The sequence below is a fragment of the Macaca mulatta genome, chromosome 17, assembly GCF_049350105.2.
Source record: "Macaca mulatta isolate MMU2019108-1 chromosome 17, T2T-MMU8v2.0, whole genome shotgun sequence".
NCBI lineage: Eukaryota > Metazoa > Chordata > Mammalia > Primates > Cercopithecidae > Macaca > Macaca mulatta.
Genome location: NC_133422.1, coordinates 4,527,416 through 4,543,340, shown reverse-complemented (window position 1 = coordinate 4,543,340; position 15,925 = coordinate 4,527,416). Strand labels below are relative to the sequence as shown.

At 47.8% G+C, this 15,925-nt stretch overlaps 1 protein-coding gene across 1 annotated transcript; it reads left to right on the top strand.

Moving 5' to 3' along the window:
• Window positions 1-545: 545 nt before the first annotated feature.
• Window positions 546-14,319, top strand: C1QTNF9B (C1q and TNF related 9B). The gene is given in 9 exon segments (XM_077974271.1): window positions 546-677; window positions 973-2,552; window positions 7,501-7,674; window positions 8,086-8,273; window positions 9,429-9,431; window positions 11,201-11,260; window positions 13,365-13,439; window positions 13,442-13,521; window positions 13,524-14,319. Coding segments are annotated over 6 exon segments (999 nt in total). The 5' UTR covers window positions 546-677; window positions 973-2,552; window positions 7,501-7,674; window positions 8,086-8,107; the 3' UTR covers window positions 14,139-14,319.
• Window positions 14,320-15,925: the final 1,606 nt, after the last annotated feature.

Here is a 15,925-nt window from a genome sequence, read left to right as displayed (position 1 = left end):
CTTTAGGCGGGCGGATCACGAGGTCAGGAGATCGAGGCCATCCTGGCTAACACGGTGAAACCCCGTCTCTACTAAAAAATACAAAAAACTAGCTGGGCGTGGTGGCGGCGCCTGTAGTCCCAGCTACTCGGGAGGCTGAGGCAGGAGAATGGCGTAAACCCGGGAGGCGGAGCTTGCAGTGAGCTGAGATCCGGCCACCGCACTCCAGCCTGGGCGACAGAGCCAGACTCCGTCTCAAAAAAAAAAAAAAAAGCAGTTTTTCAAAAAGCCAAAAGAATTGCATCCAAAATATATGATGAGTTATCCCCTGTTCCCCCTAAACAGTAGATTTTACCATTAAGGTTCAATAAAACTTTTATTTGGGGATGTAAAGGCAGTTATCTTACCTAGAGGCGGTTAAAAGTGTGGTAATCCATTGAGGAGCTCCATCTAACTGGGTAGGCGTGGGAGAAGGAGGCCTCTGAGAGCAACCCAGGCGGGCCCCCTCGCTTGAGGCATGTCAGTGGACTCAGTATTGGAGTAAGAGGGATGCGGAAGGGAGCAGTGGGGTGGGGCCGCTTTTGCTAGGGATCATGGAGAGGAGGCAAAGAGAACAGACTGTGCCCTCTGACTGCCCCTGAAGGCTAGGCCCGGCCACAGAAGCTGTGCTAGTGGCCCTGTTCACTCGCCCTTTGCGGGTGAGTAGATAGAATTTCCTTCTCTAATTAACAGCCAAGTCAACAGCCCGTTGTTTGCTGTGGCTGTAATCAGAAAAGGATTCCTATGAAGGTTGCCAAGTGGTTCCTCCCCACTTTTTGTTCACTCTTAACATCCACCTGCTTCCCAAAGTGACCTGCTCCCCCTCCTTGGGCTGCACTGGGGAGGGCGGGCACTAGGGTGGGGAGGGGGCGATCCCCACAACCCATAGGGCAGCGCATAGTGGCACCATGTATAGGAGAGAGTGAAAGGGATGGGGGTGGCATTTTCTTCCAGTGGAGTTGTGGGGAGATGACCTAACATCAGCGCGCCCCTGCTCCGCCCTGGCGAGACGGGCAAAGCTGGAGTGAACCGAGCTGAGCCTGGGCCGCAGCACCCCGAGGCTGGAGACGCTGCGGTCAGGAAGCACCAAGAGGATGGAGCCGTTTTCCCCGTAAGTAGGGGCCAGGGTCTCACTCCTGAGCCGGCTTCGCACGGACCCCAGGCCCTGGCAGGAGGGCCCGGAGGCGGGACGAGCCCACGCGGTGGGTGGGGTGTCAGCAAAGAAAGCGGGGCGCAGGGCAGGTTCTGGAAGCCTCGGCGTGGCTGGGCTGGAGTGTGCAGACGTGGGAGAGCCCGGAATGGGGCGCGCGTGGCCCGTGGAGGCCCGAGGCTGCGCTTCCCTCGCGGGCTCTGCGGCCGAGGTCGAGGCTGCCCAGGCGGGTCTGTCCGGAGCTCCCCGGGGGCGGAGGCGCGGGAGGCGGGGAAGGGCCGGGCGGCGGGACCGGTGTCCGCAGCGGGAGGTCGGGGACCGTCGCGTTCCGTCGGGGCCGCCTGCGGTGCAGGGGTCGGAGGCCAGACCACAAAGGCGGGAGGGGGCCCGGCCAGAGCTGCTGAGACCCCCCAGCCGCGCTGGACTCAGGGGCTCCCTGCCTTTAGCCACCAAGAGCGGGGCAGGCTGCGGGGTGCCCGGGAGAAGCCAGATCCCGCGCATTTTACACCCACTAATTAGATCCCGCCGCCCGCCTGGGACCTCGGCATTGTCTTGTCTGCTGCACTGACGGGGAAACTGAGGCACGGTGTGAGTAAGGCGGGGGAGGGAGTCGGCGCCTCCGAGCTGGGGCGCGCCCCGCATCCACCCGGACACCAGACTCCCGCGTGGCCTCTGCTCCTGCTCCGTGCACGGCGGCATCTGGGGAAACCGGGCTGGGCTCCTCCGTCCCCTGGAAGCTGTTGTAAGTTTTAGATAAATGTTACTGCTAGGCACGAGGAAAGTGGATCCTTGATTACCGGCGTTGAACGAATGGTTGCACCGCGTTCCCCGCGGTAGGTGGAGTGTGTGATTGTGAGCGAGAGGGGAATGGGCACCGAACCTTACCTACACAAGCCTAAACTCGTAAGCAATTAGGACACAGACGTCTGAAAATCTGATTAAGCGATAGGAATTCTAATAGTCCGGGACCCAAATGAGACCCAGCCACTGTTAGCAGCGTTCAGTTTTGTCCTGTTGCCCGTAATTACCCCAAGGTCAGGGAGAAGCACTGAAGCAAAGGCATGAACGTCACTTTGAAAAGGAAACTGCCTGGGGCACTCCTTCCTTCAGACTCCCCTTCCAAGTATTCCCTCATTTCATTCAAAAGGAGTTAACTTTTCTAAACTAAGTGGTGCTGGTAGAAGATGCTACCTGACTCCAGTGTTGCCTCAATTCTTGAAGCTCTTCGAAGACGTTTTGGCCTTCCTCTGTTCCCTCCCCTCCCTGCTATTTTGCAGACATATCCACTGGGGAATTGTACGGCAGGAAGGCTGATTTTATTCAGCTGGCCCTTGATTCCTGGTTTGCACGGTATCTGGGTCTGGCCTGCAACCCTCGTGTCCAGGTAAGTTCATTAGGAAAGGATTTCTTTACATTCAATTGAAGGCATCTAGGTCCTAAAACAGCGCTTATATTATCTCTGGGGTAACCCTGCTTATTAATTTGCGGAATAGTCAGATGGCTATAGAGTTTTGGATAGGAGGAGGTAAACCGCTTTCAAAGTTTATTCTTGAGGAAGAGGCTGAACAGGAGATAAAAGCAGGTTTTGAAATTCTGCTAGAACACTACCACTGGCTAGGAGGAGAGACAAAAACCGTAGAATAAGTCATGAGAATAATGGACCTTTTTAAAAGAGCTTTCTAGAGAAGCTTATAGCTTATTTTGCACAAGTTTTAATGTGTACTTTTTTTTCTTGATCAGGTTCACTTATGCAACTTGTATACATTTTCATATTTATGGCTATGCTAATTTACAGTGTAGGAGAAAACCGTCAATATGTGTTGAAGAAGAAATGTATAAAGTGTACAATAGAGAGAGTGCATGAAAGATAATATATTCGATGAAGGCACCCTAGAGCTATTGGGACTCTTAGATCCTCAGATCTGGGAGGGCCTTCATCCTTTCCAGTGCATGCAGGAGGAAGCTGAGGCTCTGAGGTTTGGAAACCCTGGAGATATCACTCAGCTGATTTCTAGCAGGTTTGTATTAAATCTTGGTTTTGGAGAGTTAAGAATCTTGAGGAGTGATAACCTTGGCTATTGAAATAAGGACAGGATGTTCTTGGAGAAAATTAATCAGGAAGGGCACTGGGTGAACATTTATCAAGAGATTCTTTAGCAAGGACACATATAGGTAAAGCATAGGAGAATAAGCCAGAAATAAATGAACTAAATAAGAACCTATTCTGGGGAGATTAAAAAACATTAACTTCAAAGTTATTTGCAGTCTGTGTCCCTTTGCCCCGACCAAGCCAGTATGTCTGGCTCATGCGGTCACAGCATTCTGCAGAATGATGACCTCTAGTCTCTATACATTCATGTTGTATGAATGGGAGGGTTCATACCTGGGGGTATGAACTGGAAGGGTTGTATGCCCAGGGAGTCCCCAGTGGCTGTCACTGGCTGACTACAGATGTCTGCAAGCCTCCTCACTTCTGATGAGCGGCCACACCTTGGGCGGTGCACGCCTTGTGTTACTCAGGATGTGGGCTCAGCTGTGTGTCACAGAGACCCCAAATAACAGTGGCTTACACAAGGTAGAAGCTATTTCTGTTTCATGTGCTCATGTCAAAGATGTGCCGGCAGGACAGGTCTGGCCTGTGGAGTCATCTGAGGCCAGGGGTTTTCTGTCCCCAAACTCTGTTGCCCTCCTTCAAGGAGTCCCATATGGTTCACCACGCCATGCACACCCCCACACAGGAAGCGGGAAAGGGCGCCCCTTTACCCTTTAAGGCCGGTCATTGGATACAATTACACGCCTCACTTTTGCTCATTCCCATGGCCCGTAATCTGGTTTCATGGTCATATCCAGGCTGCAAGGGAGGCTAGGGAGTGCCCAGCTAAAATTTCTGTTACTATGGATGAAGGTGAGAAGAGGTGTTGGAGATAACTAGCAACTCCACGAAAGCACTGACAAGGATCAGAGTTGATACCCAGTCACCTTCCCAAGTGAAGGTGCACACACAGTTGGAACCAGGATAGTATTTCTTGCATGCCTGCATTGATTCATCCAACAAATACTTGACTGAAAATAAGGAAGTGGAAAAATGCAGTCACGATCTTCATAAAGCTCTAACCCAGGTTGGTGCCTCCTAAGTGATCACTAGTCTAGGTGTGGTGTACGGAGTAAGTGGGGACTGGGGAGGACAGTAATTCAGAGAGAGGGAGGAGGTGATTGCAGGGAAAGGTGGGAGACAGAAGAGGCTCCTAGTTCTTTCCAGAAGGCACTCCTGGAAAAAGACCAGACCCAGAAATTAAAAGTTGAGAATGTAACTGTAGTTGAACTAATGAAACTGAGAGTCCAACCCATAGCTTTGTGAGAAGCACAAATGTAATTTTTTTATTTTTCAAAATAACATTAATATAATTTATTCTATATTCCTTGTGCAAATCCTCAATGTTCTACATTGAAGATGAGGCTAAATAGGAGGTATAAACTTTCTAAATTTTCTTATTAAAAAATAGTGCCAAGCTGGGTGTTGGCCATGTCTCTAATCCCAGCTATTCGGGAGGCAGAGGCAGGAGGACCACTTAAGCCTAGGAGTTCAAGTCTGACCTGGGCAACATCATGAGACTGTATCTCTATAAACAAACAAACAAATAAATAAAAAAGAAATAGTGCCACAACTTACTTTGCTGCGTGTTTGGGAGAACACATATTAGTTAATCAAAATCATTTGCTGAAGGTTGTCTACGTGCTGTATAAACAAGCTAGATAGAATCTACCTACATCAAGTATGCAAAACTAGTGGAAGAATTACAGAAGAGTAACTGTTTGCTTTTAGGCTGGCTCCTTCTTCCCTGGAGAGCAAATTGGAGTTTAACCTGACACCTTTATGATCTTCGGATCATTTTATTCCTGGAATAGTTGTGCTCCACATTTTGAAAAGTTAAAATGAAAATTGTAGAACCTTGGACAAAGTTTGGTTGATGGAATTTAGATTTGACTGCTTCCAGCCACTTCTGAGTTTAACAAAGGAGGCTCGAGTATATTCTTCATGGAATTTGGCTCCAAGAAAACTCAACTCAATTTCCTGGAATGGAGCGGATTTGTGACTTCGGAGGGAAACATCTGCATTTCCTTTTCCAAAATTCCTCCCTTTGCGTTAGGCTGCACCCTGTGACATTTCCACCAGATGGCAATACAGACTTCGCATGGCAGAGAGTCTGGCTGGTTTTCACAATCTCTAGAAATATTTGTGTAGGCACTAGAAAAAAGCATTTTTTATAAATGAAAAGCCCCCATAACCGCCCCCCATTTTAAAGCAACCATCTTTATTTGCATATATTCACTTCGAGTTTTGTCAATATTCATAGTCGTAAGTACATTTGTAATGTACATGGCATTTTAGTCTACTGTTAAAATTCAGCACAACGTATATCATTCACATATTTCTACATGACCTTCATAATTATCGCAGCAGTTACACACTATTACACATAGTAAACCCTTCCCCTATTGTTACATATTATGTGGTATGCACTTTTCACCTGTTACAGATAATGCGGCAGGTAATGTCACACAACTGGCACGCAGTTTTGGAATATTAGGAAGATTTTAGGGATAGGAATACAGGGTGAAAGACATAGATGTCTTTTGCTCTTTAATTTTTCCAGAAAGATGTGCAGATTTACACGGCTGTCAGCACTGTGAGAGGATCTGGGTTCTGACCAGTTGCACTAGGCCCACGTTTTTGTTTTGTTTTTTAAATCCTAAAAGTCAGGTGCAGGGGCTTTGCCTGTAATACTAGCACTTTGGGAGAGTGAGGCGGGAGCTCAGGAGTTCAAGACCAGCCTGGGCAACAGAGTGAGACCCAGTCTCAAAAAAAAAAAAAAAAAAAAAAAAAAAAAAAAAAAAAAAGAGAGAAAGGAAGGAAGGAGAAAAGAAGAGAAGAGGAATTAGGACAGGTGGCAATGGCTCGTGCCTGTAATCCCAGCACTTTGGGAGGCCAAGACAGGCAGATCACTTGAGGTCAGGAGTTTAAGACCAGCCTGGGCAACATGATGAAAACCTGTCTCTATTAAAAATACAAAAATTAGCTGGGTGTGGTGATGGCGCCTGTAATCCCAGCAACTCGAGAAGCTGAATTGCTTGAACCTGGGAGGCGGAGGTTGCAGTGAGCAGAGATCAGCCATTGCACTCCAGCCTGGGCCACAAGAGCAAAACTACGCTCAAAAATAAAATAAAATAAGATTAAAATAAAATAAATTAGACAGGTGTGGTGGTGCATGCCTGTAGTCCCAGCTGCTTGGGAGGCTGAGGCAGGAGGATTGCTTGAGCTGGGAGGTCGAGACTACAGTGAGCTGTGATTGCATGATTGTACTTCAGCCTTGGTGATGGAGCGAGACCTTGTCTCCAAAAATTATATATATGTACCCTAAGACATCTCCCATGATGATAAATTAATTCCATTCAACAAGTATTTGTTCAATCTGCTGTTCCAAGTTTGCTATTGGGTGCTAGGAAGACAATAATGAGGAAATACAGTCAGGCAGGGAGTCAGATTCTTCATCCTACAATTACATAAACAAGTGTCAAGCCCCTGCCATGATGGGCGCCATGTGGGAGAGTAACATGCTGCTCTGCAGCCCTGAGTGGGCGCGTTGCTGAGTCAGGAGGCCCGGCCATCCACATTTCCTCTTCCTTCCAGGCCTTGCATTTGCTGCTCCCTCTGTTTGGAGCACTGTCCAAGCGTTGTCTTAGCTCCTGCTGCGGGGAAACTGCATGGATCACCTGGGGTGGGGGCAGTGTCTACAGAGGAAAGGACTTGAAAACGCACTTCTCCCGAACTAGGTGATGTTTTCTATGTGTGTGTGGCCCTTCTTCACAGTGGCCTCCTAGAAAAACAAGACCATGACTGAGAGAATACCTCTCATTTCAGTAAGATTGTTTGGAATGCTTTACTTTTTTAAAAAATTTAATTTAAGTGTTTAATGTGGTAAAAAATATATAACATAAAACTTACCAGCTTCACCATTTTAAGGACATAGTTCAGTGGCATTAAGTACATTCTATTTGTTGTGCAACCATCACCACCACCCATCTCCAGAACTCTCTTAAAATCTTCCCAAACAGAAACTCTGTACCCATCAGACAACTCCCACTTCCTTCTCTCTTCACCCCTGGCAACCACCATCCTACTTTTTCTTTCTATGAGTTTGACAGCTCTAGGAATCTCTTATAACTGAAGTTATCCAGGTCTGTCTGTCTGTGACTAGCTGGTTTCACTTAGCATAATGTTCTCGAGGTCCTTTTACGTTGTAACACGTGTCAGAATTTCTTTTCTTTCTAAGGCTGAGGAATATTCCATTGTGTGGACCTACCACATTGCATGTATCTGTTTATCCACTGATGGACCCTTGAGTTGCTATGGAAAATAATGCGACTATGAACATGGAGATCTGTTCCAGTCCTTGCTTTCAATGACTTTGTGTAGATGCACAGCAGTGGAATTGCTGAATCAGATGGTAATGCTATGTTTGCTTCACTATTTATAATGTGCCTTTATGCAGATTGTGATAAAATTTGATCTTTACAACAGTCCTGTGAGATAAGTGAGTATTGGTCTCTGGTTCAGAAAACTGGTTTCTTCAAAGTGAAATGATAAATGGAAGAGTATCCTGACCTTAAACTTGGCTTTTTTTATTGCCCATTCACCTTGAAGACTGGTTCTAGTCACAAGTGTTACCTTCCAAGGACAGTGTCATTCTGGTTACAACCAGCTTGCTCCCCTGCCCTGAGCCTTCTGTCCAAGTCTGTCCAGGTGTGGGTCTGGGGCAGGGGACAGCTCACCTATTTCGCATGGCATGGAACAGAGGCTGTGTCCTGGGCCTCAGCCACAAAGGTTTCTCCTTTGGGTTTCTGTTTCCCTCTTTCAGTTCAGAGTCTGTCATCTGAACCATGAGGATCTGGTGGTTTCTGCTTGCCATTGGAATCTGCGCAGGGAACATAAGCTCACAGAACACGTGCAGGCAAGGGCACCCTGGCATCCCTGGGAACCCCGGTCACAACGGTCTGCCTGGAAGAGATGGACGAGACGGAGTGAAGGGTGACAAAGGGGATGCAGGTACTCACCTGGTGGCTTTGGCTGCCTTTCAACTTCTCTCTTCATTCTTTTCATCTCATTCACTCATCATCTGTGTGGCTTTTCACCTACCCATTCATACCCCATCCATCCATCCACCCAGCAACACTCACTGGGGCCTGACCCCATTCATCCATCCACCCATCTGCCCAGCAGCACTCACGGGTCTGCTCCATGCCAGACTCTGTGCCAGGTGCTGGTGGAGAGCACAGGGTGAGATCGCAATGACCTCTACCCTCCCGGGTTCTCTCATCTCTGACACTGCAGAACATTTTCAGTAGTATACGATGTCATGCATCCTCCCACCTCAGGCGAAAGGTATGATGGATTTTTGGCAACGAAAGACTAATAGAGATACCTGATTGTGAATTATTTGGCAGCAAGCAGCCAGCTGCAGTGCAGGTGAGAGCTAATACTGCATCGTGCCATGAAGCAGGAGATGCGGAGTGACAGATGACACATACAGCTGCTGCTTATGTGTCTATGACCTAGATTGGGACCCTGTCCCAGGGTCTGGGGATCTGGGGACAGGATCCATCCTCTGTGAGGGAGATTTGCCAAAGCTGAGAAGTCTGAGTGGTTTCCATAACAACAACCAATAGACTTGGTTTCTGAATGGGGTACCATTCTTGAGCCCTGGTCTTGACAGTACGGTCACATATCTAAGACTTATGCAGAATGACCCATCTGGGTTGAGGGCACAGTTCAGTGGCATAACAAAGAAAATGTCAAAACGTCTATGGACCTTTTTAAAGATAAGTTTGTGTTTCTAACATGTCTCCGCTTATGGCATTTGGTGGCCTGCTGATTTTTTGAGTGGGCTGGATGAAGTCAAGCGTCCCCAGGAAGCAAGTTTATTTCTTTGGAACCACCATCCTGCACATGTGCTCTGTGAGGTGTCTTCTCCTGGCTCACAGCTCCAGCTCACTGACACTGCTCCAGTGCCCGGTAGCGAACAGCCCAGTCCAAATGAATAGCAAAACCTTACCCTTAATGAAATCAGGTCTTCTGCCCTCACACCGGGACCACAGTGGGGTTTGCGTGTGTGTATGTGTGTGTATTTTATTTCTGAATATGTAGGATTTTCATTTTTTAAATTTTTGTTATAAAATATTACACACAAAAGGAGATAAATAGGTGGTAGATAAAAAATACAGAGGACGGCCGGGCGCGGTGGCTCAAGCCTGTAATCCCAGCACTTTGGGAGGCCGAGACTGGTGGATCACAAGGTCAGGAGATCGAGACCATCCTGGCTAACACAGTGAAACCCCGTCTCTACTAAAAAAAAAAAAAATACAAAAAATTAGCCGGGTGAGGTGGCGGGCGCCTGTAGTCCCAGCTACTCCGGAGGCTGAGGCAGGAGAATGGCGTGAACCCAGGAGGCGGAGCTTGCAGTGAGCTGAGATCTGGCCACTGCACTCCAGCCTGGGCGACGGAGCGAGACTCTGTCTTAAAAAAAAAAAAAAAAAAAAAATACAGAGGACTAAAACACTTCTATATTCAAAACCAAATTTCTCTACCTCTTCCCTGTTGAATTTCTCTCCTCTTTGCTCACCAATGTCCGTTCTGTCAAGTTTTACATACTTCTTAAAAGCAAATGTTATATCTATTTTTTCTATGTAGTTCATAGGTATTATATATAATATATATTATTTCTTAAAGGATATTCATTCACATTGCTCACACTAAAATTTTACTTCATTTTTATCTTAAAGTGTATTTTTGTGTATGTTTTATAATAAACATTTTTTCATATACTACCTGTTCATAATTTAGGAACACATCAATGTCTACTGATTGGGGTCTGTGTTCATGAGTTGTGGTTGTATGATCATGAAAGCTCTGAGGTCACTGCTCTAGAGAATGGGAGAAATGAGAGCCAAGCAGGAAACAAAAAGAGGGAAGGAGAGGAAGACACAGGGGAGCAGCCAGTGGAGGGGAGGGGAGGGGAGCGCAGGGAGAGGCAAATATAGGGAAGAGCCCCCTCCATTCAGAGGCCCCACACTGACCAAGGCCCCACTCAAGAGCGCTGATGTCCCAGGAGAACAGACATTGTGATAGAAATAAGTCTGCCTGTGTCAGTCCTGTCTCGGGACCTGCAAGCCGGCGCAGCCTGCTCCTGTCGCCCCACAGTCCGGTCAGTGGGACTGAAGTATGGGAGTCTCTGCTGCTTTGTGAGAAGCCAGAATCTGGGGTGAGCCATGGCCCAGTGAGCACTCTACTGCCATGGCCGGAGCCATCTTCAACCTGCTGACGGATAGCACGCCGACCTGGGGCTCTGGGGGCCTGTTCTGAGCACAAGGACTTGAGTGTGGTCAGCAGAGCCCCACTCACCTGATGTTCTCTGCCAGCTTGATTGGTGGCATTTCCCCCCCAGTCTAAGGCACTGGAGAGATTCTTCCAGAACTCTCTTTTCTATCTTGGGATAGTGTCACATAACCATAGTCATCTGTGTTTTCATGGGAGGCTAGTAAATCTTCCGTTCCACTCTCCTCAAGAGTAATGGAAGAGAAACAGAGTGAGGAAACCTACCCACACCTCCAACATTCAGACCATGTCCCAAGTCCTTGTCACAGGAGAGGAGCACAATCAATTGTGACAGTCAGTCCCCATTGCACACACTCCTTCCTCGTCCTGTCTTGCTGTGCGCTCTAGGCACGTCCTGGAGATGGGCGCTTGGGAAGTCACTCAGTTCCTTTCTTAGATCACTTATCCCACACAGCTCAGCACCGCAGATGCCTGCTCATGCCTGCCTCTCTCCACCTGCACTCGTGTGGAAAACAGAACGCCCCTCATGGTGGGGGTCACCCCTGAGACTCTCCAACACACATGGCTGATGGAGACCAATGACCAGAAAATCAGAAACGGAATTTCAACTCATGCCTGTTTTCTTCTTTTCCACCTAAGAGAGCCAGGACGTCCCGGCAGCTCGGGGAAGGATGAGACGAGTGGAGAGACAGGAGAACGAGGTACAAGTTCCTATTTATGATGCTCTAATTCTGAGCTGTCAAGTATTTAACAATAACTATTAAGTGTTTACCATGGACAAGTCCTCCATGCTGATTATAATCTTACAGTAAAGGCAGCACAGTTCTTACTCTCCAGAGGGGGGATTCTGCAGGGATTGGCAGGCTTTGCAGAGGGCTGGGTAGGAAATACCCTCAACTCCGCAGGCCATACGGATCTGTCACCACTACTCAACTTCCCCTTGTAGTGAAAAGAAGCTGTAGATGCTCCATAAATAAGCGTGGTGTGTTCCAGTGACGCCATATGTGTGAAGACTGAAATGGGCATTTCCCATGGTTTCCATGTATTGTGGAATATTATTTGTGACCATTTAAACATGCAAACCATGGCTGAGCACCATGGCTCACACCTGTAATCCCAATACTTTGGGAGGCCCATGTAGGAGAATCGCTTGAACCTAGGAGTTCCAGACCACCCTGGGCAACATATTGAGACTTTGTCTATACAAATAAAAAAATTAGCCGGACATGGTGGCATGTGCCTGTAGTCCCAGCTACTCGGGGGCTGAAGTGGGAGGATCGCTTGAGCCTGGGAGGTTGAGGCTGCCATAAGCCATGATCTCATGACTGCACTCCAGCCTGGGTAACAGAGCAGGTGACCCTGTCACAAACAAAAACCAGAAAAAAAAAAATGTGAACTGTGTTTGTTTAGCTTGTGAGAGGGAAGCTGAATTTGGCCTGTGGTTGTAGTTTGCTGAACCTTGAACCTTGCAGTGGATGAGCACTGAGGAGTGAGACTGAGTTTTTGACTTGGTGCATCCGGCAGCACTGCATGGAGGAGGTGGCACTAGAACTTGTCCCTGATGGATCCCCGGGATGTAGTCACAGCGGCAAACTCGTGTCATCTTCACTTTGTGCTTTTTTCATGTGCTGACTCACCGAATGCAACATCCCCAGACACCGGACACTTTTATCACCCCAGTTCCATAGGTGAGGGAACAGAGGCACGAGGCTCACTAGCTTGTCTGATGTCCTGTGTGCATATGTGGTGGGGACAGAATGGAGACCCGGCATTTAACCTCAGAGTCCACACTTGCAACCACGGCTCTTTGGGATGGGTGGGGGTGCAAGGAAGCAGCAAGGTCTCTGTGGATGATGAACTGCTGGTGGGATGGATGGGTTGGGGCTGGGGTTGGGCAGGAGAGGGCAATGAATGCTTCGATGCAGGTTTTATTTTATGTTCACTCCAGGGAGGGGCTTTTTAGAGGATGTCGCATGACTAGGGTTGAGTGTCAGTTAATCTGCCTGTCTCCGCTCTGCAGAGTGCTTTCCGTACGGATTGACATTATTTCATAGCCAGCATGTTAGACTTAGATGGTAGGGTTGTCATTTCTAACATGAACCCTGACACTAACTTAGTAGACAGCAGTTAAAAGGTCTGTTGAGATGTGTGTGTGTGTCCATGTGCACACACTTGTGTAATTGGAGTAACTGACTTTCATTTATTTTATTTTATTTTTTGAGACAGAGTCTCACTCTGTTGCCCAGGCTGGAGTGCAGTGGTTTGATCACGGCTCACTGCAGCCTCAACCTCCTGGGCTCAAGTGATCCTCCCACCTCAGCCTCCTGAGTAGCTGGGACTACAGTTGTGCACCACCACGCCTGGCTAATTTTTGTATTTTTTGCAGACGTGAGGTTTTGCCGTGTTGCCTAGGCTGATCTTGAATTCCTGGACTCAAGCAGTCTGCCCACCTTGGCCTCCCAAAGTGCTAGGATTACAGGCATGAGCCACTGAACTGGGCTGGAGTAATTGAATTTTATTTTCTTATTTTTATGATTTTTTTTTTTTTTAAGAGTTAGGGTATTGTTATGTTGGCTGGGTTGGTCTTGAACTCTTGGCCTCAGGCAGTCCTCCTGCTGCGGTCTCTGAAGGTGCTAGGAGACCACCGCACCCAGATGGAGTAATTGAATTTTAAACTCTGGGTACATGTATACTGAACGTGTAGAGTACTTTGTTTCATTTCTGAGCTCAATTATAGAAAAACCGAAGTTGTTCACAAGGGAATCTTTCACAAACCATCTCTTTGTTTGCTCTTTCTCTATTTAGCAGCAGATGGAAAAGTTGAAGCAAAAGGCATCAAAGGTGATCAAGGTTCAAGAGGATCCCCAGGAAAACATGGCCCAAGGGGCTTGCAGGGCCCATGGGAGAGAAAGGCCTCCGAGGAGAGACTGGGCCTCAGGGGCAGAAGGGGAATAAGGGTGATGTGTGGGTCCCACTGGTCCTGAGGGGCCAAGGGGTGACATTGGGCCTTTGGGCCCAACTGGTTTACCAGGTTCCATGGGCCCTATTGGAAAGCCTGGTCCCAAGGGAGAAGCTGGACCCATGGGGCCCCAGGGTGAGCCAGGAGTCCGGGGAATAAGAGGCTGGAAAGGAGATCGAGGAGAGAAAGGGAAAATCGGTGAGACGCTAGTCTTGCCAAAAAGTGCTTTCACTGTGGGGCTCACGGTGCTGAGCAAGTTTCCTTCTTCAGATGTGCCCATTAAATTTGATAAGATCCTGTATAACGAATTCAACCATTATGATATAGCAACGGGGAAGTTCACGTGCCACATTGCTGGGGTCTATTACTTCACCTACCACATCACTGTTTTCTCCAGGAATGTTCAGGTGTCTTTGGTCAAAAATGGAGTAAAAATACTGCACACCAAAGACGCTTACATGAGCTCTGAGGACCAGGCCTCTGGCGGCCTTGTCCTGCAGCTGAAGCTGGGGGATGAGGTGTGGCTGCAGGTGACAGGAGGAGACAGGTTCAATGGCTTGTTTGCTGATGAGGACGATGACACAACTTTCACAGGGTTCCTTCTGTTCGGCAGCCCGTGACAGGAGAGTTGATGAATCGGCCGCCCCATCTCAGAATCAGCTTGGTGACGAACTGACTCAGATGGTTTTACTTTATTCCTCCAGTTATTACAATAATCATAAAAAGGTGAAAACGGAAAAGTTATTCCCAAAACTGATTCTGTGTAACTTACTGTCTTTCCAGGAGTAAATATTGAAAATAGCTGCATGGTTTATTCTAATTTACTTCACATTTCTTATTCCTATTATCTGAAGAATCCTCTGCCTGTGTGTTTCTTGTGGGAAGAGTGTTTTGATCCCATTTGAGTGCTCTGAGGAGTCATGTGAGGATGTATCCCTCATCTGTGTTTCTGAGGACAGTAAGGGGAAAGTAAAGGGAAATCTTTATTCCATTCAGTACTAGTAACAGCTTTAAGTTGGTGATGCTGTCACACTCCAGAAAGCTGTAGACACTGCTCATTTTGTCTTTTTTTAACAAATTATTTTTAAGTCCTGGGATACATATGCAGAACGTGCTGGTTTGTTATATAGTAAACATGTGCTGTGGTGGTTTGCTGCGTCTATCAACCCGTCACCTAGGTATTAAGCCCTGCATGCATTAGCTATTTGTCCTGGTGCTCTGCCTCCCGCTTTGCTCATTTTCTAACCTAGGTTTTAATCACCATTCCATCCAACAAATCATTGTTTGATCATTATTTGCCAGTGGTGAATCTCTGTTTGTTTTCTAGGATTGCCCTAATAAAGTACACAAAGTGAGAGTCTTTCAACAACAGAAATGGACTTTCTCAGTTCTGTAGGCTGGAAGTTTGCAATCACCGTAGCAGCAGGGCCATGCTCCCTCCAAAGGGGCTGCAGGAGGATCCGGCCTTGCTGCTTCCAGCTCCTGGCAGCTGGTGGCAGCATCACTCCCGTCCCCGCCGCCATCTTCAGGTGGCTGTCCTCCTCCTCCTGTATCAGCCACATTTTCCTCTTCTTACAAGGACAGCTTCCCTAATCTAGTATGACCCATCTTAATCATCTCTGCAAACTCCCTGTGTTCAAATAAGGTCACCTGTACAGGCACCGAGGGTTAGGACTTCAGCATCTCTTTTGGGAGACACAGTTCAGCCCAATCTGCCCTCTGATTCCCAAAGTCGATTTCCTTCCCATGTGCGAAATACATTTTCGCCCCATCTCAACATTTCCAAAAGTCTTACCACTTTCCGCATCAACTCCCCCCATCTACGTCATTAAATAAGCTACAGAGGAGACCTCCTGGGTGATTCATCCTGTGGCAGAATTTCTCTCCATGTGTGATTCTGCGAAACCAGAAAAGTTAATCCACTTTTAAAAGACAGTGGTGCGGGGCGGGGGCCGGCGTAGGGTAGACAGTCCATCCCAAAGGAGAGAAAGCGGGAGGAAAAAAGGGATCACGGGTCCCAGACAATTCTGAAACCCTGCAGGGAAAATCCCATTAGACTGCTTTCACTGTTTGCCATCTAAAGTTTTTAAATGAGCTATGCAAGAGTAAAAAGTTACTGGGCAGAGACACCAAACAGAGAAGTGCAGGATGAATTTACCAAGAGAGTTGGTTAAAAGGGAAACTTCTCCTTCAGGCCTATGGCGGGCATTTCTTGTTTACTCAAGTACCTACCATCTCTCAAAAAATATCTAATGTCCACCGGAATTCGAATATATCATGATTTTGCCCGCGCCCAGCCCCCTAGTCACTTGGGAGGGAAGCGCAACCCTAGCCTTTCCTCACTCTGGACACAGGGGGCGGTAAACCGCGACGGCGGCTGAGAAGGCAGGGCAGCGACGCTCTTGCT